The sequence below is a fragment of the Pristiophorus japonicus genome, chromosome 2, assembly GCF_044704955.1.
Source record: "Pristiophorus japonicus isolate sPriJap1 chromosome 2, sPriJap1.hap1, whole genome shotgun sequence".
Lineage (NCBI taxonomy): Eukaryota > Metazoa > Chordata > Chondrichthyes > Pristiophoridae > Pristiophorus > Pristiophorus japonicus.
The window spans coordinates 38,454,205-38,481,491 of record NC_091978.1 but is presented as its reverse complement, the minus strand read 5'-3'; the positions used below and the strand labels follow the sequence as shown (position 1 = coordinate 38,481,491).

The 27,287-nt window shown below is 43.8% G+C and overlaps 1 protein-coding gene across 2 annotated transcripts in view; it reads right to left on the bottom strand.

The window, feature by feature from the left end:
- Window positions 1-24,257: 24,257 nt before the first annotated feature.
- The window catches only part of LOC139236929 (fibroblast growth factor receptor-like 1), a 358,006-nt gene continuing 354,976 nt past the window's right edge, over window positions 24,258-27,287 (bottom strand). For both annotated transcript variants that reach the window (XM_070866868.1, XM_070866869.1), the window contains one exon: window positions 24,258-25,360. In XM_070866868.1, the coding sequence (XP_070722969.1) occupies window positions 24,930-25,360 (431 nt within the window). In that variant the 3' untranslated portion in view covers window positions 24,258-24,929. The remainder of the gene's footprint in view (window positions 25,361-27,287) is intronic.

Sequence of the window (27,287 nt, the reverse complement as noted above, 5' to 3'; positions counted from 1 at the left end):
AATTAATCAGAGTTTAAAACGGAACACAACACATTAGTTATATAGCAAAAACATACGACCATAACAATCATATCGATCTGATCGGACAAACGGCTGCCGCACGTGAGCAGTTCTCTGGCTTGCAGTCTCTTTCTCTGTCCAGAGCTTCCTTCGGTAAAGCATGGGATCACTCTTGAAGAGTGCTCGACCAGCCCAACTTCTGTTTCACTCTCCCCTCACACCATTTATGCGAACAACCTTGAGAAGGCTACATTCATTCTCTTTTTAGGGGTGGGCCTAACATGGGATATTTGAGCTATAGTGATTCCCCTAAAAACTTGCTATCCAATGCTGTATCAAGTTCTTTGTTTCGTTTCTGAATCAAAGCCCACCCTAAAGATGTCTCCTGATTTTCTTGGCCACATGTCTTTCTTGTTTATACATCCCAGGGTTTCTTTCTGTGGAAATCATTTCATCTCTCTTGTCCTTATTCTCTCGGGTACAATCCTGAAGCACAAATCCGAAAACTGCTCGCTTCAGAGTTGTTATCTCTTTTACAATGTAGCAACTTGTTTACGTTAACTCGCACAACTTCCATCCATTCTAAGTCTTTCTATACATAAACAAAGTTGAAGTCTTAACTTGAAAACAACAGATAATGGTTGTCATAGTGCAGAATGCTATAACATCTCAGCAGGGCACCAAAACATTAGCATCTAAGCAGTCTGAGGAGACATTTCGTCTCCAATTCAAAAGAATGCTTTAAACACAGTATCATTCGTGTCAGTTTTCTACATTTTGAACCGTTGATTTCTAACACCCCTTAGCTAACTCAGCACGGACCTGGGAACAAACATGACCATCAGGGTGCTGCCAATCATTACCACATTGAAAGACACAGGCTGGCGCTCCGTTTCATCAGACCTGTTGAGAAAAGTAACTTTTGATCATTTCAAATCAAAATAAAATAATGGGCCGGATCCTGCTGAGAAAAGAATGGTGTGTTAACAACATACACTGTTATTAATATGCAATTTGGCCAGCAAGTTCATGGAATTAGGAGATACGCCATGAGTTGCGAATCTCCAGAACTTGGTTTACGTTTGCTTCGCACAAACAGCATCTCACATACTTTTCCTTTCTGTCCCATTTTTCTCTCTCTTAATCCAATCTTTCTTTCCCTCTCTCTATTTCTCTTTCTGTACCTGATTTGACGCTGGATCACTATTTTTTTCTCTGTTGTTCCTCTGTTTCTTCCTGTAAAATATCACCTGACACTATTTTCAAAGAAGAACCGGGGCATTCTCCCTGGTGTCCTGGCCAATATTTATCCCTCAATCACCATAACAAAAGAACCCCAGATTATCTGGTCATTATCACATTGCTGGTATGTGGGAGCTTGCTTGTATGCAAATTGGCTGCTGCATTTCCTACATTGTCACTACAGTGACGACATTCCAAAAAGTACATCATTGGCTGTAAAGAGCTTTGAGACTCCCGGTGTTCATGAAAGGCGCTATATAAATATAAAATTATATGGCTCACAGAGACATGGACCATGTACAGTAGATACCTCCAGTCGCTGGAGAAATACCACCAACGATGTCTCCGCAAGATCCTGCAAATCCCCTGGGAGGACAGACGCACCAACGTTAGTGTCCTCAATCAGGCCAATATCCCCAGCATCGAAGCACTGACCACACTTGATCAGCTCCGCTGGGCAGGCCACATAGTTCGTATGCCAGACACAAGACTCCCAAAGCAAGCACTCGACTCGGAACTCTTTCATGGCAAATGGGCCAAAGGTGGGCAGAGGAAATGTTACAAGGACATCCTCAAAGCCTCCCTGATAAAATGAAACATCCACACTGACACCTGGGAGTCCCTGGCCAAAGACCGCCCTAAGTGGAGGAAGCGCATCCAGGAGGCTCATCGCCGAGAACATGAGGAAATCAAGCGCCGGCAGCGGAAAGAGCGTGCGGCAAACCAGTCCCACCCACCCCTTCCCTCAATGACTATCTGCCCCACCTGTGCCAGAGTCTGTGGTTCTCGTATTGGACTGTTCAGCCACCTAAGGACTCATTTTAAGAGTGGGAGCAAGTCTTCATTGATTCCGAGGGACTGCCTATGATGATGATGATATATAAATCCAAGTCTTTCTTTCTTTCAATCCTTAAATATCATTGTTTAAGGTGATGCACTATTGGTTCCACCATTCACTAAGGTCCCAGATACCCTGTTGCCTTCACCATGCCATTAACAGCTCGCACGTCCAGCAAGTTACAACGCAAAGAATTTTCAAGTTGAAGGTTTCAGGTAAAAGTCGAGCTAACAGTATGTGCAGTGAGGTGACCTGCTCCAGTAAGATGTGACCCATTATTGCAGTCATCGCAACATTTCTGCTGCTATTCCTGGCTTTCTGAAAATCAGATGGATTGGCTGTTGATATGTTCGTACTGTTGCTGAATGTTGTTGGAGATTTCAGAAATGTGGGACATTAGTCCAATGTGCTTTAGAGGTCTCATTTGCATTACCTCAATACTGCCTTCAATCTACAGATACTGAATATTCAAATTTGATGTCTGTAGTTACTCAGCACACATCAGACATTTGCCAGTTTCTAAAGGATAACTCAATCCCGAATTGAAAAGTATAAACATTTGAATGATTGAAGTCACTATTGTGTATTTTTTCATTTCTCACCAAATTTGCATTTCTCTTGAGAAAATGAAAATTGGTCATAGAATGGAATATCATTTTGCAGCCGAGCTGGAGGCCATTCAGCTCATTCAATTTGTACTAACTCTCTGAAGGACCCACTTAGTCCTCAAAGCAAACTTAGACTTGACCGAGTTCATTCAATTCTTTTACATCGCCAGTATTAAAGAGCCAATTATCTCTGGGTGCTTGAGCTGACTTACTAATGTGCCTGTCACTTTCTTGCTTAAATATTTACATTTTTCATGATTCAAAATTGCAGTAAAATAATTAATAGAATTCAGAGAATTATAAACATGGGTGACCGAACACTAAAGTTTTCAAGCAGAGCACAGTAAGCATACTGAAGCACAAACCAATAGGCCAGTAGTTCGGATACCTCAGAGTCCTCAATTGGATAAACACATGTTCCAAATTCAAGCCATTAACTACTTGTGGGGAGCTGGAGAATGTGGTACCTTTACGAGCCCACATGGCCTGGCTATCCCAATGGTTAATTGGGAATTGTATGGTATGGCACTGACACAGAACAGGAATGATCCAAGTTCAATCCTGGATATCTGCTGTCAGATGATCTCAGCCAGAGCAGTAGAGAAAGCACTACAATTGTCCATTGGGAAGTTTAATTGCCAAAACCCTATTCCCCTCTTCGGCAATCACAGTACCTGCAAGCCATTTGGGCCCCGCAGCGCAATTAAGGACAAAAACAGGGTCATTGACATCAATACATCGCGCCCTCGCATTCCTATCATGGTAGTCACATTGTGACTGACGCCTGCTCGCAACAATTTTTTTCGTAGTAGGGTGCATAAGGGATAACCTGGTTTTGAGCATCCTTTTCATTAGCAGCTCTGCGGGTGGAACCCCTGTGAGCGAGTGTGGTCGGGATCTATTGGCCAACAGGAGGCGTGATAAGTGGCTTTGTAGGGAACCCCCTTGGATTCTGAGCATCCCCTGTTTGATTATCTGCACTGCTCGTTCCGCCTGGCCGTTTGAGGCCGGCTTGAACGGTGCCGTTCTGACATGGTTGATTCCATTGCCTGCCATGAAGTCCTGGAATTCAGTGCTTGTGAAGCACGGGCCATTGTCGCTGACCAAGACATCCGGTGGACCATGGGCGGTGAACATTGCCCGTAGACTTTCTACCATGGCAGAGGATGTGCTTGAATTTAAAATGGCACACTCAATCCATTTGGAGTAGGCGTCTACTACAACCAAAAACATCTTTCCCATGAAAGGACCTGCGTAATCCATACGGATGCGTGACCATGGCTTGGCGGGCCAGGACCAGGGGCTAAGGGGGGCTTCCCTGGGTGCGTTGTCCAGCTGAGCACACGTGTTGCACCTGCGAACACAAAGTTCCAGGTCTGCATCTATCCCTGGCCACCAAAAGTGTGATCTGGCAATTGCCTTCAGCATGACAATGCCCAGGTGCTCATTGTGAAGTTCTCTGATGAACATCTCTCTGCCCTTCTGGGGAATGACTACTCGGATTCCCCACAGTAGGCAATCGGTCTGAATCGAGAGTACATCCTTGCGCCTATGAAATGGTTTAAACTCTTCAGGGCATGCCCAGTCCCCATTCAGGACACATTTCTTAACTAAAGACAGTAGCGGGTCTTTATTTGTCCAGACTTTAATTTAATGGGCTGTCACAGGTGAGCCTTCGCTTTTGAAAGCTTCAACAGCCATGACCATCTCAGCATCATGCTCAGCTGCCCTCTCAGTGGTGTCTAGTGGTAGCCTGCTGAGTGTATCGGCACAGTTTTCAGTGCCCGGTCTGTGCCGAATTGTGCAGTCATAGGCGGCTAACGTAAGTGCCCACCTCTGTATGCGGGCCGATGCATTCGCATTTTTGGCCTGGTTGTCAGCCAAAAGGGACGTTAGGGGTTTGTGATCTGTCTCCAGCTCAAATTTCCTGCCAAACAGGTACTGGTGCATTTCTTTTACTGCATATACACATGCTAGCGCTTCCTTTTCTACCATCCAGTAGTCCCTTTCTGCCCGGGACAGACTTCTGGAGGCATAAGCTACCAGCTGTAACTGACCATTGGCATTCACATGCTGCAATACACACCCGACCCCATAGGACAACACATCACACGTTAAAACTAGTTTCTTACACGGGTCATATAACGTTAACAGTTTGTTGGAGCATAACAAATTGCGTGCTCTATCAAAAGCCCTTTCCTGGCTGTCCCCCCAGACCCAATTGCGACCTTTGCGTAGGAGCACATGTAGCGGCTCTAGCAGTGTGCTCAATTTGGGAAGAAAGTTGCCAAAATAGCTCAGGAGCCCCAGGAACGAACGCAGCTCAGTCATGTTACGGGGTCTGGGTGCTCTCTGGATCGCTTCTGTTTTGGACGCAGTAGGGCTGATCCCGTCTGCTGCTACTCTCATCCCCAGGAATTCTACCTCTGGAGCTAAGAAGACGCACTTCGCCTTTTTCAGTCGCAGCCCTACCCGGTCCAGTCTGCGTAGCACCTCCTCCAGGTTGTGGAGGTGTTCTTCAGTATCGTGACCCGTGATGAGGATGTCGTCTTGAAAAACCACCGTCCTTGGAATCGACTTGAGGAGGCTTTCCATATTTGGCTGAAAGATCACGGCGGCCGAATGAACATCTGTTATACTGAAACAACCCCTTGTGTGTCGTGATGGTGGTCAGCTTCTTCGACTCACTCGCCAGCTCCTGGGTCATGTAAGCTGAGGTCAGGTCCAATTTTGAAAAACGTTTGCCACCGGATAGCGTCGCAAAGAGGTCCTCTGCTCTCGATAGTGGGTACTGGTCTTGGAGTGACACCCAATTGATGGTGGCCTTGTAATCGCCACATATCCTGACCAACCCATTGAGCACCGGCACGATCGGGCTCGCCCAGTCACTGATTTCAACTGGCAAGATGATGCCTTCCTTCAGCAGGCGGTCCAATTCGGCTTCTATCTTTTCCCGCATCACGTACGGCACCGCTCTGGCCTGGTGGTGTACTGGCCTGGCGCCCGGGTTTATGTGAATCACTACCTTAGTCCCCATGAAAGTGCCGATGCCGGGTTGAAATAACGAGTCAAATTTGTCCAGGACCTGTGAGCATGATACTCGCTCCACAGAAGAAATTGCATTGACATCGCCCCATTTCCAGTTCATGACAGCAAGCCAACTCCTCCTCAGTAGTGCGGGACCATCCCCCAGGACAATCCAGTGTGGCAACCTGTTCTCCAAATCTTTGTGGGTCACGACTACCGTGGCACTGCCTAGCACCGGAATGATCTCCTTTGTACATGTCCGTAGCAGTGCGTCAATCGGCAATAATTTTGGCCTCCTGGCCTTGGACACCCAGAACCTTTTGAACTGTTTGATACTCATCAGGGACTGGCTGGCCCCCGTGTCTAGCTCCATTAATACTGGGATGCCATTGAGGAGCATTATCGGTGGCGTCCTGGTGTATAAACTGTATATGTGCTCCACATGAACTCGCTGAACTTTAGCTTCCAGCGATTTCTCCCAGTATTCATTTGGCCTCGTAGGGCTTACATCGGCCCATCCTCCTTGTACATCAACCTGGCTGCAGGCTTCCTGCACATATGCGCCAAGTGACCGCTGACGTTGCAGATTCTGCAGGTATATTGCTGATACCTGCAAGCTCTGGCTGGGTGTTTGCCTCCACACCTCCAGCATGAGCTGGAGGCCCCATTGTTGGAAACAAAAGGTCCATTACCAGTCGATCGTCTCTGACTGTCTCTGTAACTGTCCTTAAGCGCACCATTAACAGGTGTTGATGGCCTCATTACTGGCCGCATTGTCCATTGCGATGGCATGAATCGCCGTTCAGCTAGCCATTGTCTTTGGGTTCAACTGCTTGCTGGGGCATGTCCAATTGCCCTTGTCTGCCTAGAGAACTGTGTGCCGCATTAACAATGTTGACTCCCTGGTCGTTTGCCGCATTTGAGCCAAGATTTTTGCCATAAATCATTCTGGTCTCTTCCTCCTCTGAGATAATTGTCTGGGCTATCAGAGTCACCGCTTCCAAGGTCAAGTCTTTGGTCTCAATCAGTTTCTTGAAAACCCCAGTGTGCCCGATGCCCTCAATAAAAAAGTCTCACAGCATCTCCGCTCTGCATACATCTGGGAACTTACAGAGGCTTGCCAGTCGCCGGAGGTCTGCCACGAAGTCTGGAACGCTTTGCCATTCTCACCGCTGGTCCGTGTAAAACCGGTGTCTTGCCATGTGCATGCTGCTCACCGGTTTAAGGTGTTCGCCAATCAACTTACTGAGCTCGTCGAACGTCTTGTCCGCTGGCTTCTCTGGTGCTAGAAGGTCCTTCATCAGTGTGTACATTCTGGATCCACAAACCGTCAGGAGATGAGCCCTGCGTTTGTCGGCCGAATCCTGTCCCAACCATTCCTTGGTGACAAAACTTTGCTGTAGTCTCTCAATAACGTCGTCCTAATCATCACCAACACAGTACCTCTCTTCTGTGCTGCTAGTGGCCATGCTCGCGTGGTTTAAATCCCAGTTTCTCGTCACCAATAATATGTCCTTATTATACAGTATAAATGCACACGAGGCCCATACTTGAGAAAAGATCACTCTGCGACCAGTTACCTTTATTAACGAGACCTCAAGAGACAGACGGTGGGTGGAGCTTCCCCTTTTATACCGGAAATTCCAGGTTAGGAGTGTCTCCCACAAGTTTGCCCCCTGTGGTCAGTGTTTTCAAGGTATACAACTTAGGTCAGCTTATACATGGGTTACAATGACAGTTGAATACATGACAGCAATGAAACTGTAGACATAGAAACATAGAAACATAGAAAATACGTGCAGGAGCAGGACATCCGGTCCTTCGAGCCTACACCACCATTCAATAAGATCATGGCTGATCATTCCTTCAGTACCCCATTCCTGCTTTCTCTCCATACCCCTTGATCTCTTTAGCTGCAAGGGCCATAGACACCATTTAACAGAAGAAAATCCACTGTGTGTTATTGATCACTTAATGGGCATTAGACTTTCTCTGTGTCTTATTGAATTATAAAATCATGCTGCACAAAAGGAGGTCATTCAGCCCATCGTGCCTGTGCCGGCTCTTTGAAAGAGCTCTCCAATTAGTCCCCCTCCCCTGCCCTTTCCCCATAACCCTGCATGAATATATTCAATTCCATTTTGAAAGTTACTATTGAATCTGCTTCCGACAACCTTTCAGGCAGTGCATTCCAGATCAACAACTCGCTGAGTAAAAACAGTCTCCTCATCTTTCCCCTGGTTCTTTTGCCAATCAACTTAAATCTGTGTGCTCTGGTTATCGACCGTTCTGCCACTGGAAACAGTTTCGCCTTATTTACTCGATCAAAACCCTTCGTGACAGAATAATGACAGGCGAGCCCTTACCTAGTCAAAAGGAGCTATACAAATGGGCTATGTATGGAGAACCTCTTTGGGTACACGTTCTTGCTTTTCACACTTGCAGCCTCCACTGGTGTATTGAATCTAATTTTTCACTTCTTCAGATGAGGAGCACAAAGGCGTTCAGTTCTAATTAATTCCTTTCTGTGTTCAGAAAGCCATTTTATTTAAACCAATGAAGTATAGAATACTTCAAACCTTAATTCACCTGCTCTTTAATCACCAAGCCCCTTGTTGCATTATTATTGAGTAACCTGATTTATGTGATTGGTCAATTGTGAGTTAATGAAGGGGATAAAAGGGCTGCCTGGAATGCAGACATAATCAAGAAATACCAGGGCCAGCATCTGGAACCCTTCCAAAACACAAACCCATAATCCCTGCAAGTTGAAGTACAATGTTGGAGCAGTGAAATGGGAACATAGGAAGAAACAAAATGACCTCATGCTTGCTCTCTTATAAAAAGGTGTTGAAATATTAATTACTGAAAGGTGTGATTTTATTAAGAAAGAGGTGTCTGATTGATTGGTTATGCTAATATTACTGCAGATTTGTTGTTAGAGGTTGGCAGTAAATGAGCTTCCATGCTTTTATTTTAAATAGAAGGTGCGTCACTATATTGAGGCGATGCATCAGATTTAATGACCCAACTACATTTCCATTGCATAGCAGTCCAGGTCAGTAGATTACTCAGAAACACAAACGGCGCTAAATGTTTCTGACACCATTAAGCTATTCACCTCCCCCACAGCGTTCAGTTCATATCCTCTGCTAATTATTTTTAGCTGATTTACTGACTACCAATGCCTCCTGCTCTCAAAGTTCCTGTTGCAGGAAAAGCAGCAAAAGTTAGATTTCACATTGGAAAGATTTCATAAATCCTCTCCTCTGCTCGTGATATTTTTCTCACGGTTTAACACCTAACATTTATACTGGGGAAAGGTAAAAAAAAAAGAAAAAGACTGACATTTCTACAGTGCCTTTCACGATCACCGGACGTCCCAAAGCACTTCACAGCCAATGAAGTACATTTTGAAGTGTAGTCACTGTTGTAATGTAGGAAGCAGAAAGCTGGGCAATGCATCGGTACAGGGCTGATTTTGCATAATGGGGCTGAATTTGCGGCCCCTACGGGTGGGTACGAGTGCGCACGCGCCCATAGGGGCCCCACAACTTCTGTGTTTAGGTATGCACTGCGCATGCGCCGAAACTCGGAACTTGCGATCTGTTAAGAATCCTCTTGGCAGATCGCACACATCCCCGGGATAAGGGCCTCCACGGGCGGAGAGTTGGGCTATTCTTCCCAGTGAATGCCCTTGAAATTATTACACTGGTAAGAGCAGGCATAAGGCCTGCTTTTACCAGCGTAAGATTTTTAAAAAATAGAAAAATAAAATGTTATCTCTCATTTATATATTAAGAGCCCTGTCCAGTAAGGAAAGTTTATTTTTAGCCCTGTTTAAAAATGTTATATAAACTATTTAATTAAATTACATTTTAATAAATTTTGAATATGCAATGTGTTTTTTTTAATTTAATGTGTTTGTGTGTTTTGGGGGGTATTTCCATTCATACTTTATGGCAGCTCTGTAGAAACGGAACTCACCATAAGTATGAATAGGGATCCCCCTAATTTAATTGGTTGGGCCAGCCCACGTGATCCTAGGGGTGCTTGCGAAAGACCTACGCTCCTGAGATATGTGGGCCTCTACACAGGCCTACACAGAGGCCCAGGACTGCAAGTCACTGAACCTCCTGGACCAGTAGGTAAGTTCATAGATTTTTTTGCAGGTTGGATGCATCTGCTCGCGGGAAGCCTCTGACCGCAAAATGTGAGCCATTACAATACTTGTAGTTCCAGAATCAATGCGAATAAATAGAAAACGTGACAACAGGCATGAACAGAAATAACTGGAAAGAGCATCAAAGCAAATTAGATCAAAAAATAATTAGAAAGAATATCACGTTACAAGTGAAATCATCAAGGTGTAAATATTATTTTACTCAGACCAATATTAGATGCGGCACATTAATTTTTTTAAAATTATTTATTATGACATGGGTGAGACATCATTTATTAATAGCATCATATATATAGGAGAGATATCGAGCGAGTCCAGGTGCACTACCTGTCTTACCTGCATGTTTCTAATAAGCTAGGTTTGATTTCCCTGGTAATGATGAAACACAAGAGAGCTGTGTTTGAGGGCTGGGTCATATGGAGTGCCTTATATAGAAATACATAGAAGTTAGAATATGAAAATAGGCCGTTCGGCCCAACGATTTTGTGTCAGCATTCACCACTCTACACGAGAAAATAATTCTAATCATATTTACCCAACTTGTTCACATATCAGGTCAGCTGTGGCTCAGTGGGTAGCACATTCTCCTCTGAGTCAGAAGGTTGTGGGTTCATAAGAAATAGGAACAGGAGTAGGCCATTTGGCCCCTGGAGCCTGCTCCGCCATTCAATAAGATCTGATCATGGACTCAGCTCCACTTCCCTCCCTGCTCCCCATAACCCTTTACTCCCTTGTCGCTCAAAAATCTTGTCGATCTCCGCCTTAAATATGTTCAATGACCCAGCCTCCACAGCTCTCTGGGCTCACTCCAGGGACTTGAGCACACAAATTTAGGCTGACACTCCAGTGCAGTACTGAGAGAGTGTTGCACTGTCGGAGATGCCGTACTTCGGATGAGACGTTAAACCGAGGCCCCATCTGCTCAGGTGGATGTAAAAGATCCCATGGCACTATTTCGAAGAAGAGCAGGGGAGTCCTCCCCGGTGTCTTGGCCAATATTTATCCCTCAATTAACACAACAAAAACAGATTATTTGGTCATTATCTCATTGCTGTGCACAAATTGGCTGCATCGTTCCCTACATTACAACAGTGACTACACTCCAAAATACTTCATTGGCTGTAAAGCGCTTTGAGATGTCCGGTGGTCGTAAAATGGGCTATATAAATGTAAGTCTTTCTTTTTTATCCCTTCAACCGCTTCTTCCACCTATCTAATCTAATTTGGAACATTGACATGGTTCCTGCCTCAACCACTAACGCTGGAAGGGAATTCCATTCCATCACAACACTCTGTGTAAAGGAGTGTGTTCAGGGCCCAGAAGAGGTGAGGGCCCAGGGGCAGCACGGGCCAGCCCACACTGCGATATGTGTATACAGTAGGTCTGTGCAGCAGAGCTGGTCTCCAGTCGTCTTGGTTAATCCTTGCCACTGGACCAAGACCTAGCTCTGTCAAGCCCGTGTGGTGGCTGGTGTGCAACGGCCATAACACGTTAAAAAAATCCACGCACAGGCATCTTCCACCCTCCAAGATGTAGTTCGGGACCTGGAATATCAGGTTCTTCATTGAAACGCCTGTGAATTCATCCCTTTAAGGTGTGGAAGCAAGTCATCCTCGATATGAGGGACTGCCTATGATGATGATGCAGTGTAAAGAAAGCCCTTCATTACGTCGTGGATTTTCTATTGTATAGCTCTTGTGATACAATCTAGAATTCCACTGACAAGCTGGTGGTGAAATTCTCACTATCGGTAGTTTTACCTTGGCTCCAATTGATCAGCTGACAGCACGTTTGTTTCGGAGTTAGTAAATTGTGACTTTACAAGCCTCCCTCCGTGAAGTGAGTTGCAATGTTGGCAATGCTGTCATTCAGATGGGGCGTTAAACTGAGGCCCTGTCTGCTTGTTTAGTTGACGTAATAGGTTCCATGGTTACTATTCGAAGAGCAACGAGTTCTTCTGGTGTCCCGAATAACATTCCTCCCACTAAAAACAAATTACGGTCAACTTAAAATAGTCGGAAAATCAAGGGAAATGTCTGCCTGAACTTCTGATTTGTGGTGCCTGCTGGCAGCTGGGATTCCTGCTTTGACCAGCAAAATTATTCCTATTAACTGGTGATTCATCCCATTTCCTGTTTTTAGGACAATTTTTTTGCGCGCAAACTGATTGCCATGATTGTCGATGCAACAGCGAGCATAATTCAAAAGCAATCCATTGGCGGTGAGGTTCTTTGGGGCATCCGCACACATGTGTAAGTTCTTTCTGTTGTCCATTTTAGAGAAAATGTCAGCCATGGCTCAGCGTATAGCATCTCGCCTCAGAGTTAGAAGGTTGTGGGTTCAAGTCCCACTCCAAGGGAGTGAGCACAAAAATCTAGGCTGACACTCCAGTGCAGTGCTGATGGAATCCTGCACTGTTTGAGGTCCCGTCTTTCAGATGAGACATTAAACTGAGGTCCCTGTCTGCTCTCTTAGGTGGATGTAAAAGATCTCATGACACTATTTCGAAGAAGAGCAGGGGAGATATCCCCGGTGTCCTGGCCAATATTTATCCTCAATCAACAACGCTAAAAAACAGATTACCTGGTCATTATCACATCGCTGTTTGTGGGAGCGTGCTGTGCGCAAATTGGCTGCCGCGATTCCTACATTACAACAGTTCAACATTTCAAAAAAGCACTTCATGGGCTGTAATGCGCTTTGGGACTCCTGAGGTGCTAAATAAATGCAAGACTTTCTTTTTTTCAATGTCCCTGTGAATACAAACAGCGAATCTTGTTTCGTGCTCACCCCAATGCTATTATTCAAATCATAAATGGTAGGTATTTCACCATGGCAAAGTATCCAAGTTCCCAGTGTCATCAGGTAATAAATCTATTTCTATCAATATGTTTGTGCTTACTATTTCCCTCCCAGTTTATGGGACCATTGTAACAGCCTGAAGTTATAAATCAGAGTTATGAATAAGAAAAAAAAACAAATTGCCATCTCTGAGTTGACTTGCCAAAGGACAGCTGCAGTGAGTTCATAGGAAAATTCTATCAGCCAGCAATGGAGCTCAGGTTATGTAACCGGGAGAGATTTAACTGTAATTATGTGGGTTCTTTCCAAAATCTGGGAAATCAATCTAAAGCATCACTGTGTGTTGCAGAACCATAAGAGTATCTATCATATGATTTTCAAATGGAAAAGTTTTCTTTATGGAAACGCTTGACCTGTTAGATAGAAATTCCAGGGGTTTAATTTCAAAAAAATCTTCATCAGTGGGGTTTATTGACAGAATTGTTTCCTAATATATACTGCTTGAGGAGCTGAGCTTGTCCATGACCTCGCTCATCCCCTCCCGAAAAAAAACTCAGCTCTATTCATAAGCCTCAATTTTTACAGGTGGGGTGGGGGCATGGAGAGAAGGGTGTGACATAGTTTGGGTTCTGCCAGGACCACCCGGCTCCAGATCTCATTGCCTTGGACAAAAGAGCTGAATTCCAGAGGTGAGGTGACAGTGACAGCCCTTGACATCAAGGCAGCAATTGACCGAATGTGGCATCAAGGAACCCCAGTAAAATTGAAGTCAATGGAAATCAGAGGGAAAGCGCTTCCCTGGCTGGAGTCATATCTAGCACAGAGGAAGATGGTTGTGGTTGTTGGAGATCAATCATCACAGCCCCAGGACATCGCTGTAGGAGTTCCTCAGGGCACTGTCCTAGGCTCAACCATCTTCAACTGCTTCATCAATGACCTTCCGTCCATCATCAGGTCGGGGATGTAAAAGTGGGGATGTTCATTGATGATTGCACAGTGATCAGTTCCATTCGCAACGCCTCAGAAAATGAAGCAGTCCATGCCCACATGCAGCAAGACCTAGACGACATTCAGGCTTGGACTGATAAATGGCAAGTAACATTCACGCCACACAAGTGCCAGGCCATGACTATCTCCAACAAGCGAGAGTCTAACCACCTCACTTTAATATTCAACGGCATTGCCATCGCCGAATCCCCCCCCATCAACATCCTGGGGATCACCATTGACCAGAAACTTAACTGGACCAGCCACATAAATACTGTGGCACCAAGAGCGGGTCAGAGGCTGGGTATTCTGCGGCGAGTGTCTCACCTCCTGACTCCCCAAAGCCTTTCCACCATATACAAGGCGCAAGTCAGGAGTGTGATTGAATACTCTCCACTTGCCTGGTTGAGAACAGCTCCAACAAAATGCTCAACACCATGCAGGACAAAGCAACCCGCTTGATCAGCACCCCATCCACCACCTTCAACATTCACTCCCTCCACCACTGACACACTGTGGCTGCAGCGTGTACCATCTACAAGATGCATTGCAGCAACTCACCACGGCTTCTTCAGCAGCACCTCCAAAACCCACGACCTCTACCACCTAGAAAAACAAGGGGGCACCATCACCTCCAAGTTCACCTCCAAGTTACACACCATCCTGACTTGGAAATATATCGCCGTTCCTTCATCGTCGCTGGATCAAAATCCTGGAACTCCCTCCCAAACAGCAGTGTGGGAGTACCTTCACCACACGGACTGCAGTGGCTCAAGAAGGTGGCTCACCACCACCTTCTCAAGGGCAATTAGGGATGGGAAATAAATGCTGGCCTTGCCAGCGACGCCCACATCCCGGAACAAATGTATTTTTAAGTTGGGGATGTGGGAGCCCTGCTGATCTTATTTGAATGAAACTTCCCGGAGTCCCGCCCAACATCCGGTCAGATTGACAACATAGTTGGCGGGCGACAGCGGGATTTTGGCCATGGGAGGCCACAGCTGTGGACACATGGGAAAGGTAATCAATGGGCTAGGGATTCCCTTAACTTCGTGCTAAGAATCAGGAGGGCGGGGAATTGCTTCTTTGTGATGAGATCGGCAAGGGAAGGGGATTCCATTTTCGCACTGCGCGATTGGGGTGTTGCCGGGACTGAAGCTTCCTCGGAGATTGGGGGAGGGGATGCTGGGGGGTAATGCTGAAGCTAGGGAAGCCTGCGGTTTTGCAGGGCTAGTGGTGGGGGTGCTGGGGTGAGCACTCCTGCTCTTGCTCCTGCTGGCCACAAGGAGTTCAAAGAGAAGTAAAGTTTTGAGACTTACTTCGGCCTCTTCTGGCCAGTCGGTTCTCTCCGCCATGTTTCTGCTGCATCGCATCACTAATGGTATAATCAGGCTGCGACTTTTAAATCTTAGGGCCTGCTTTGAGCAGGAGACTCGTCTAGGGCCTGAATCGCCACCATAAATATTATGACGGATTTTGATTTTGAGGAAGGTCAGGAAAGGATGAGGTGAGGGTGGATTGAAATCGAGCTGTACTGTTTGTGGAAGGAAAATGAATTGCAACACACCAATCTGAATGAAGCATTCTTTATTAAATTATTTCTTACATGATGAACGACGAAAACTTTGAACTTCATATTGTCTCAGAATTATTATGTGATTGAAATGCAGTCGATTTGTTAAAACCCAAGAAAACAAAGCTAGGACTGGAAGAGTTAATACAAGAAGACTGGCTGCTCTGGTCGGTTTGCACCTTTTTTATACACTAAGGGAAGTCAATGTTGACAGAAAGATGATGTCATTGACAGCGGGACTAATTAATACTTAGCTCATATGATATGCTGCCAGAGTGAGCAGACTGTTGGAACACGTAAAGTTGCAAGACTTTATTTTTCTTTGAGAGGAGCTGCAGACCGGGTGTAAACTATATATAGATATATGAATATGTAAATATATTGGTTATACAGAAAATGGTCAGTGTCCAAATGAATTTGCTCATGCACTGGAAGTCTGATAGAACAAAACGATTGGCTGATGGTTGCAGAAGTGATCCAGAGTGCTATAGAAGTTCCAAAGCAAATGGTTTACCTCATAACCCGAAACAAATGAAGCAAACGCATTGTTGCACCTTGGATTTCTTTCATGGAAATGAATTTGTGAAAACTGGAGCCTGTGCAACGGGATTCTTTGGGCAATTAAGACACAAAGCGAAGTCTATTCTCTCATATTTGGTGCCCCTACTGCAGTCAATCGTATTTAGAACTTCAATCTGAGCATATTTATACACTTTATGTGTATGTCACGAGAGAGTTTCCTTGCAGAGTTCATGGCTTCAAATGTATGCTTTGTTTAATGTTGTTGAAGGCTGATTATTTTGGGAAGCTGCAGTCCATTATCTTTGCTCTTAATCAGCTCTAGTTTAATATTTGATCCAAGGGCTTGTTCCTTTATGCTTTCCCTTTTGTAATTGCAATCCTGACAGCTGTGAGCTATACCTTTCATTGAACAGGTGAGCTCTAATGTTCTATTAGTACAGCCACCTGGTAATCGTCTTTTCAATTCAGATCTCTCAGGAAAGCATATGTGTGAATCTTATTAACCCTAATGAAAGTCCAGGACGATATATATATATATTTTTACAAATTCAGCCTATTAAAATATTTACATGATTATTACATATTCCATTGACTCTATTCATTACTTTCTGTGGGTCTATCTTGGGATGCGCCTCTATAGTGGAGGACATCACCAAAATTGGAAAGAAAAGGGATAACTTAAATCAGTAAGCAGTGACTAGGGAATGCATTGGTTATAACGAGGAAGAGAAAACTGACAAGAGGCAAGGAATTGCACAATTTTGAGGTCCAGAAAAAGAGTGGGCTGGAGTTGGGAGTTTTTATTTTATTCATTCACAGGGTGTGGACATCGCCAGCAAGGCCAGCATTTTTTGCCCATCCCTAATTGCCCTCGAGAAGGCGGTGGTGAGCGCCTTCTTGAGTACACCTGGGTGGCTTGCTAGGCCATTTCAGAGGGCTGTTAAGAGCCAACCAGATCGCTGTGGGTCTGGAGTCACATATAGGCCAGGCTAGGTAAGGACAGCAGATTTCCTTCCCTAAAGGACATTAGTGAACCAGATGAGTTTTTACGACAATCCGGTAGTTTCATGGTCACCATTACTGACATTAGCTTTTCATTCCAGAATTATTTAATTGAATTTAAATTCCCCAGCTGCCATGTTGGGATTTTGAACTCATGTTTCCGGATCATTAGTCCAGGCTTCCCAGAGTGTAATAAGTCTTCATTTCAACTGAGGGAGGATGCAGAGGGAAATAAGAGGGTTTACCAGGATTTGAAGCTCAGAAGGTACAAGAGATAAATGTTCAAAAGAGAACTGATGGTGGTAATTTTGATGAAATAGAGAATCTAGAGACAAGAGTGGGATCACCTATCAGATGACAAGCTTCTCTTCTGTTTCCTGTCCAGGGGTGTGAGAGGTGCGTTGGATGGCTCTCCCCAGGTGGAAGCAGTATTCAAGTGTTGGATGGACTTTGGCTTTATGGAGCTTTAAGGGTTGTTGAGGGAAAAAAACATCTTTGGCATGAAAAAGGAAATCAACCTTCTTGGAGCGGCAGGGTAGGTGAGGGAGAGCGCAAAGCAAAGAATATCAATAGATTTGTGAGAAGAAAGTATATGTTTGACGATTGATTTTCATTAAAGGTACAGTGATTCAACCGTTGCACTGCAACGTTGTGAACACTGAGGCAATGTGAGCTGAGGGAATTTGATGAATGTGAAATCACCAGCTAAAGAATAGAAAGGATTGTATAATGAGTGCACAAGGTTAGAAAAAGAGCTGGGGAGTAGACATGGCTCTGGGAAACCCCTTGATGGTCACAATAGTTTTGCATAAACAAAACATCTACTATAACACAGATAGAATGATTGCGAGGAATTTAGATAGCTGTGGCATAGGGGTATCAGTGGGAGAGCATTTAGGTGCATCATTCAGTTAGGTTTAAGGTAGTGATGGAAAAGGGCAAGGATAGACCAGGAATAAAAGTTGTAAATTGGGGGAAAGCCAACTTTGCTAAGCTGAGAAGTGATTTAGCCACAGTGGACTGGAAACAGCTACTTGAAAGTAAATCAGTATCAGAGAAGTGGGAGGCATTCAAGGAGGACATCTGGAGGGTTCAGGCCAAATATGTGCCCTTAAAGAAAAAGGGTGGGACTGACAAACCTCAGGACATACAGGATAGGGTAAAGAAAAAAAGAGAGGCTTATGACAGATACTGAGGGCTAAATACTGCAGGATCTCTAGAGGAGTATAGAAAGTTCAGGGTGAAATTAAAAAGGATGTTAGGAAAGCAAAGAGAGAGCATGAAAAATTCTTGGCAAGTAAAATCAAGGAAAACCCAAATATATTTTATAAATATTTTAAGAGCAAGAGGATAACTAAAGGGTAGGGACTAGAGGGTAATCTGTGTGTGGAAGCAGAAGATGTGGGTATGGTTCTTAATGAATACTTTGCGTCTGTTTTCACAAAAGAGAGGGGCACTGCTATTGAGGAGGTGGAGTGTGAAATATTAGATAAAATAAACATAGAGAGAGGGGGTATTAAGGGGTTTAGCAGCTTTGAAAGTGGATGTACTCAGGCCCAGATGAAATGTATCCCAGGCTGTTAAGCGAAGCAAAAGAATAGCAGAGGCTTTAACCATCATTTTCCAATCCTCTCTAGCTTCAAGTGCGGTGCCAAAGGACTGGAAGACTGCTAATGTTTAAGAAGGGAGAAAGGGATAGGCCGAGTAATTACTGGCCCATCAACCTAACCTCAGTGGTGGGGAAATTATTGGAAAAATTCCTGAAGGACAGGATAAATCTTCATTTAGAAAGACACGGATTAATCAAGGACAGTCAGCACGGATTTGTTAAGGGAAGGTTGTGTCTGACTAACTTGATTAAATTTTTTGAGGAGGTAACTAGGAGGGTCGATGAGGGCAGTGCATATGATGTAGTGTATGTGGATTTTAGCAAAGATTTAGATAAGGTCCCACATCGCAGACTGGTCATGAAAGTAAAAGCCCATGAGATCCAGGGCAAAGTGGCAAGTTGGATCTAAAATTGGCTCAGAGACAGGAAGCAAAGGATAATGGTTGATGGGTGTTTTTGTGACTGGAAGGCTGTATCCAGTGGGGTTCTGCAGGGCTCAGTGCTGGGTCCCTTGCTTTTTGTGGCAACCAACAATGATCAAAACTTGAATATTGGGGGTATGATTAAGAAATTTGCCGATGATACTAAAATCAGCTGTGTGGTTGATAATGAAGAAGAAAGCTGCGGACTGCAGGAAGGTATCAATCAACTGGTCAGGTGGGCAGGACAGTAGCAAATGGAATTTAATCCGGAGAAGTAATGCATTTGGGGAGGGCTAACAAGGAAAGGAAATACACATTAAATGACAGGAGTGTAGAGGAACAAAGGGACCTTGGAGTGCATGTCCACAGATCCCTGAAGGTAGCAGGCCAGGTAGATAAGGTGGTTAAGAAGGCATACGGAATGCTTGCCTTTATTGGCTGAAGCATAGAATACAAGAGCAGGGGGGCTATGCTTGAACTGTATAAAACACTGGTTAGGCCACAGCTTGAGTACTGCGTGCAGTTCTGGTCACCGCATTACAGGAAGGATGTAATTGCACTGGAGAGGATACAGAGGAGATTTACAAGGATATTGCCAGGAGTGGAGAATCTTAACTATGAGGATAGATTGGATAGGTTGGGTTTGTTTTCCTTGAAGCAGAGGAGGCTGAGGAAAGATCTCATTGAGGTGTATAGAATTATGCGGGGCCTAGATATCGTGGATAGAAAGGGTCTGTTTCCCTTAGCTGAGCAATCAACAACCAGGGGGCATAAATTTATAGTAATTATAGAAGGTTTAGAGGGGATTTGAGAGGAAATTTCTTCACATAGAGGGTTGTGGCGGTCTGGAACTCACTGCCTGAAAGGGTGGTAGAGGCAGAAACCCTCACCACATTTTAAAAAGTACTTGGATGGGCACTTGAAGTGCCGTAACCTGCAGGGTTATGGACCTAGAGCTGGAAAGTGGGATTGGTTGGATAGCCTCTTGTTGGCCGGCATGGACACGATGGGCTGAAATGGCCTCCTTCCGTGCTGTAAATTTCTATGATATGATTTGGTGAGAGACATATGATGATAAATTGATTAGTGATTTATGGTGCCAGATCCTTCCAAAGGTTTTAGCAGATGTTGACCAAAGTGTTCCAAGAGTGATTTCCAGAGGCTTATAACATAGGCAACAGGATCAGTAGTAGAACTGCAAGCTAAAAATGGTAATAGAGATAGTTAACTAGGTCAGGGGTTTCAAGGTGATGGATAAGTTGACAGATAACAACAGCTTCCATAACGTTCAAGACAACTAGTGAAAGGGCAATAGGTTAGTGGTTTGAAAGATAAGGGGAATCACCGTTCTTAGGGATAGGGCGAGCATGAGAAATTCTCCAAGGAGAAGTGGACTATTTTAAATAGATAGTATGGTACAGCACTATGTTTTTGAGGATGATAGGAGAGAGTCTATCAGGCCAGACATCTTATTGGAGCTCAGAGAGTGAAAGATACAAAAGACCTCTGGAGTAGTTAAAATCAGATGTAAATTATAATGGTCAAACAAATGAAACAATAGAGAGCAGTGGGAAAGGACCTTTACCAAGGCTATTGAGATTAGACCTGGAAGAGAAAAGTGAGCCTAAAAGCCTAGCTTTCTCTTGAAGACAATTAGTAACTGTACACGCAGGGTGGATAGGGAGGATTAATAAAAAGAGACAGCTTTGGATGGAGACCAGTTGGAGTGACTATTGGGGAAACAGAAGTGACGCTTCTTTTCAAATGAGTAGCATTTAGACGCTCTAGCAATTCTAAGTTAGAAGAAGAAATAAAGTTGGCTCCCGATGCTTCAGACTGATCAAGATGCCAGGTGCGATAGCAAGAAGACAGCAGAACCACAGGCTTGATTGAACCAAGGTGGTGTGCTAGATCTGTCAGAAGGTGAAGAGTGAGAAATCTGAATATCATCAGTTACTTCACTGTCACAGATGGAAGGGCGATTAGAGTAAAATGAGCAGTTGGATCAGGGAAAGACAGCAAAGAGTACTTGGAGTCAGTCCCAGTTGGTTGACTTGCTGTACCAGACAGAAGAGCACGGATATCAATAACAACAACAAGCTTCTGTTTGATCTCCAACTTTCTCTCCTCCTCTGAAGGTGCTGGGAAAAGGCTGATGGGCACTCACAGTGCCAATCTTCAAGTTTGAGCTTGGACTGTCGGAGGAGCTTAAACTAGATACTTTTATGTAAGATGACAATTTCTGACCTTTATTTTCACAATAACTTGAAGAAAGGACCGAACAAGCAGGATTTCCAAAGGCTTTTCTCCCCTGAAGGATCATTTCAGAGTACTTTTACATAGATGAAAATGGTTTAAATGTTAAACCTATTTTTTTCTCTAATGATTGTATTGACACTGGCAGTGTGATCTGTAACATGTCTCCCATAGTAAGATAACTGCAAATAGCAGACATGTACACACAAATTGAAACTAGATGAGCCCAGGGAAAAAAAGGCAGAACAAATCCTACATGTCAGGGAGTCCCATCTAATTTTATGGACTAGCACCATAACTTAAATACCGGGTGCATATTCACTGTATTTAGAAACTTGTTCTCTAGCGTATCACAATCTGCTAACTAGAAGGTTATTAATCCTTGAATTCTGATATTTTTGTATTAGATGTTGTTGGATGCATACCATTCACATGCTGTAAATAACATATATTCCTAATGATAACATGCAAAATAATTCACTTCCAAATACTATGCTAGGATGAGGCTATTGTGATTGTAACATTTAGATTGTAAAGTCTGGAAGTAGAGAGTTGGATGAACTCCAACTGCCATAAGCAGAATTCAGTAACTTGGGTTTAAGCTCTTTAATGCCAGGTTACAGATCTGACTTTCTTTTCTTCAGAATTACCATTTAACAAACAACTCCTTCATTTTAAACATCTTTAATATTAACAGTGAGTGATTTAAGTTTAGTTTTGCCAAGAGAATTATCTTGAAAATAGATGCTGAAAACAGTGATGAGAGCGACACTTGGGGGTGATAGCACTCAAAGATTAGACAAGAGATATGTCACAAAATCAACATGTTTAGATGAATTCACGGTGCCTCTGTTAAGTTGCAACATGCACACAATCCTGCTGTTATTGATGCATTTAAAGACTGTGAAAGGTAGGTTGAGCTTCAAAGATCCATTTCTAGTCTCGTATGAGCTAACTAGCCTCTCAGGTTACTTCATTGTCACACAGCATCCGAATATGTTTCTTCTTCTACAATTTAACAAATTTAAAGCTATATCCCTATGGAGTTGTTTTAATGACATACTGTACTTGCTCAATATATTACATTTAATAGATACCATGGCAACTGACCAGCCATAAATAAGACACCTAGTTTCAAAGACTGAGATCTGGCGGCTTGATCAGACTTTGCTCATATCAGTGTGTTTCAGAATAAAAGGCAATGGCATTGATATATGTTTGTCGCCTTACTGTGCCTGGGGTGGGGAACATTCTACAGTTGTAACTGTTTATGTGATGAATTATCAAAGTTTCCCCATTGCAGGATAACATTTTTATTAACAGGTCACTAGAATCAATTTCAACAGCAGGCCATTTGTTTCTTGAAGGAAATACTATTTACGGAAAAAGTGCAGAAAAGAGAGATAAAGATCCAGTTATCCACCTCTTAATCGACATTATTATTAAAATCGGTTTAACGGATTGGATCAAAGAAGGTTTTTTTGTTATTTAGCTTGATCTGATCAAAGGGAGAGTTTTGATTGACAAACAGAGAGCAGACGAGTCTGTGCAGGCACGAAAGCCATGGACTCTGTTGTTGATGTATTAAATGGTATATGGGATTTCTCCCGCACCAACTATTGTTCCATGCTGCAGTTGTGTTTTTCCTACACTTGTTGCCAGATTTGTCTCAGCTTGAGTCTCTCTCGCTCTCTTTTGTCAATAGTATCTCGCTACACTTGGCATGGATGGCCACATGCTGGTGAGTGTCAAAGTTCACCATGAAAGTGGCTCATGTACCACATGTTCACCTTGAAATGGTGGTCAAGGGGCGATGCCCCCTCCTCCCATCTCCCCCCCCCCCCCCCACCACCAACCCAAAGGTGAAAAAACACTTTCAATCAAATTCACCCACTATGGCACTTAGGATTGAATTCAGCTTTTACGATAAAGTGCTACTTATAACATCATTTGAACACTCTCTCCAGCGCAAACAGGTGATTAGGGCAGACTGTAAATCTGGAATTGCTTTAGTTGTTTCTTGTTAGTTTTTACAGTGTCATAAGCTCACTTTAGGCTTCTAGTAATTTTCCATAGCAATTTAGTTTGGTTATTACTGTGTTTAAATACCTTTTAAGAATCCATACACCCCATTAAAAAAAGACAAGAAGCCACTTAGATAATATTCTCGGAAAATAATATTAAGGTTTTTTTTCCTCACGGAGTGCAGTGACATTAGTCCTTTATGCCATAACATCATCTTCCTAATAAAAAGTTATTTCTGAAAATGTTAAGAAAAAATATACAAGTGTGTTTAAAACACGTCAAATACAAAAACAAAGCTGGCGGTAACAATGAGGCAAGACTATACAGGATTGTCGATATAAAGATTACTACAAATTTGTTGTGTTTGAATTAAAAAGGCTTTCCATAAAAAAATAGTACACACCGTCTCCCTGCACTTACCAGCTGACGACACACGCCAATGCACGCTGTGTGGGATCTCTTGTTTTCCACATGGTCACGTGTAAGAAATCTGTAACACTTCAGTTTCGCCTTTGAACAAATATATTTATAGAAACACCTGTTTTTAGAGGAAAATATGATACACTTTTTTTCTCACTTAACAAAATAAATTAAATATACATGACTTTCTGTTTAAAATCTATATAGTTTTACAACAACAAAAAGGCTTATATCTGTGGTTGGCGTCTCTCTCCAATCCACGTAGGCACTACTGAGGTCCTATTTGCTAAAAACATTGAGACACGATTGTACAGAACAGAAAGGTGTGATCGCAGGTAAGAGCAGGCGCAAAATTCAGATCACCTGGAGGGACTGGAGCTGTAGGGCTGTAATGACTTTATTTCCCTTCCAATTGATAAGAGATTGCCCAGTGTCTCTTCAGTGGCTGGCGATGAAACAGAACAGTAGTGTCCGCTTTTCTGCTACTTGGGTGAATAAATATTTCACCGTCACAGTTTATGTCAGTTTGAAGCATTGTCCTGCTGTTCAATCCCTCGTAATGGCAGTGGCTAGACATAATTGTTTCGCAGGTTTCATTTTTGAAGTGGCCACAGTGCCGAGCGGGCACAGTAGCACACACTATCTAATTCCGAATATCAAGTCAGCCAAGAACATTTCTTTAAAACACATAGTCAAGACTTTAATTTGGCACTAACCAGTGGTGAAGCCTTTATCAAGCACAGGGGTTATTTTGTGTGTGTGCGTGTGTGTATGATTGCAAATATAACTTTTTTATCCCCATGTTCGTGTTCCAGGTAATAGTAATTATTTTTGAAATATATATAACATATAAATATTATTTGGTGTATTCGAGGATAGGTATCTTTGTGTCAAGTGAATTTAACTGCATAAGCCAACTAGTTCTCACAGTATTCAAATATAACACTCGAGTAGTTTACATTTTTTTTAAATATAATTTATCGATACAGGGTAATTACTCAGTACCTGGGGGCAAAGATTCAATTGGTTTGGACTGTGCACCACAAAGTTCGTGCATTTCATATAAGGTTTCTAGATTGGGATTGAAGTGTGAGATGATTTGAGTTATTGCAGTATTTTTCTCCCCAAAAAATTACGCTTTAAGTCAATCTTTTGGCATGAATCTCCTAAAAATATCACCTTGAATCATTCACCGTAACCTAGGTCTCTCTGCTTCCAAGTACATTCTCATTTCGCAGGAATTTCAGACCAGCTCCATTTTCCACTCCGTCTCCCAAATTCCTTGCAAGGTCTTTTGCCTGCCAGCCAGCCTTCAGTCTACTGGCTGGGCTGAGGAGAGAGAGAGAGAGTTGCTCTTGGCCTTTGGAGGTCCTGTTGGGGGGAAAATGGGAAGATGCGTATGGGCCGGCGAGCTAACATTGGTAGTGGATGTGCTGGTGCTGGTGGACTTTGCCCTCGACGTGGGAGTGCGTGTGAGTGTGGATGTCCGTGTAGATCTTGGGGTACATTTTGGGGGCTGGCGGGGCAGCCAGCGGGGGACCTTGAGCCAGCAGGTGTTGCTGCTGCTGCTGCTGCTGGGCCACGTATTCCTCGTAGTTTATGGCCGTGATGCACTCCTTGTCGGCGACGCCTTGCGGGCAGGCTCGGTCCCTCTGCTGCTGTTGCCTGTGAATAGCAGCAGCGGCCGCCGCCGTGCTGGAGCACGGTCTCTTCTTGGTCTGGCACAGCCACAGCAGGATGGTGCCGAAGATGAAGACGGCGCCAGCGGGGATCCCGATGATCACGGGCCAAGGCAGGCTGCTGGTGGATGAGGTAGCCACAGGTGCTTTCGGAGGCTTGGGGTCTGGCAACATCGCGCGTCCAGCAGTCACCGGCAAAGATAAAAGGGGGGAAAAAGGGGGGAGGGAGGGAGGAGGGATACAAGAAAGACAAACAAAATTAAAACCAAGTGACGAAAATCAACTACAGATGCCCCGAGCAAATTCTTTCTGTCTTCTTTGGATGCCTGTGTTTTTTTGTCATGAAACAGTAATGTTGCCGACAAAGCATAAATCAATTGTTAAATTGTTTACAGGTTTTACGTTGGTCACGGCTGGAGAAATGAACAGCTCTTTTCAGAGTATGTATACAGGGAGCCAACCAACAACAAAACGGAGACCAATGATAGGATGCCTATTTTATTTACGGCAACATTTCAATAAAAAAAACACAGGGCCTGGAAGTTGAATACATTTCACACTTAGGGCTGAATACATGCACTTTGTGAAATAGGACTCAATCTGGACATCATACTGTCTGAACTTTAGAATAGTGGCATCGTGGATAAGATTATAGTGGCCTTGCAGTCCACAACCATCTTGAACGACGGAGCTCCTATTTGGAGCGGCGTAATCTGTTTTAAGTCTTTACCAAATTCAACTACCTTCTCATTAGAGGGGCATTAAAACACAGCCGAGCAACTGACTCACTAATCACTGGATCTAATTCGGTATAACGATGGTGAGGCCACAGTGAAAATAGAAAGAACTTGTTGGTCAGTACTAATTCTCTATATGTATCACTTTAATGCTCCAATATGACATTTTTTTCCAAGTAAAACCAGTTACGAGATAGCCCGAGATAATGTAGCTGTACCACTGGGCTTGCAATACTGCAAGGCAGGACATGAGTTTGTGCCCATGATTGCTCAGTGAAGTGCCAGTCTGCTAAGCACTGGAAGAAGGCAGCCAACAGAGACAAGGTACTTCCACTTGAGACAATTTCCAGGGCAAATAAGCTCATGCTATTTCCCTGCTTATCCCACTGGCAGGGTAAAGTGCAGAGCAGCACTAGCAGACGCATTGAATACATATTATAGAGCGAGGGTGGCATCCAAAGAGTGGGAGATAGTTAGATATTTAGTGTTCCATTTTCTTCCTGTACCCTATGGGCTATTACTGTTTTTGCATTCAGAAATGTGTCACCTTCAATATTACCCCATGTACAAAACCATCAAAATTTCACTTAAAGAATATTGCACTTTATCCATTGTGTGATATTTTCCATGTCAATTCAATGGAAGAATTCTGGATACAATTGAGACCTGGCATTACAGCCTGGCAAAGTCTTTTGTTGACCTACATTGGTTCCAAGTTCAACAACGCCTCGAATTTAAAATTCTCAACCTTGTTTCCTAATCCCTCCATGGCCTCATCCCTTCCTATCTCTGTAATCTCCTTCAAGCCCTACAACCCTCCGCAAACTTTGCGTTTCTTCAGCTCTGGCCACTTGTGCATCCCCAATTTCCTTCGCCCCACCATTGGCAGCCGTGCTTTCTGCTGTCTAGGCCCCAAGCTCTGGAATTCCCTCCCTAAACCTCTCCATCTCGCTACCTCTCTCTCCTCCTTAAAGACGCTCCTTAAAACCTATCTCTTTGACGAAGCTTTTAGTCACCTATCCAGATACCTCCTTATGTGACTCGGTGTCAAATTATGTCCAATAATGCTCCTGTGAAACACCTTGGGATGTTTTAAAATGTGAAAGACTATTATAAAGGACTACATGGGATTACATAGGATTACAAAGGTTTCATAGGATATACGACACAGAAACAGGCCATTCAGCTCAACCAGTTCATGCTGGCGTTTATACTCCACCCGAACCGCCTCCCGTCTTTCCTCATCTAAATCTATTAGCATAACCCTCTATTCCCTTCTCCCTCATATGCATGTCTAGCCTCCCCTTAAATGCATCTATACTATTTGCTTCAACCACTACCTGTGGTAGCGAGT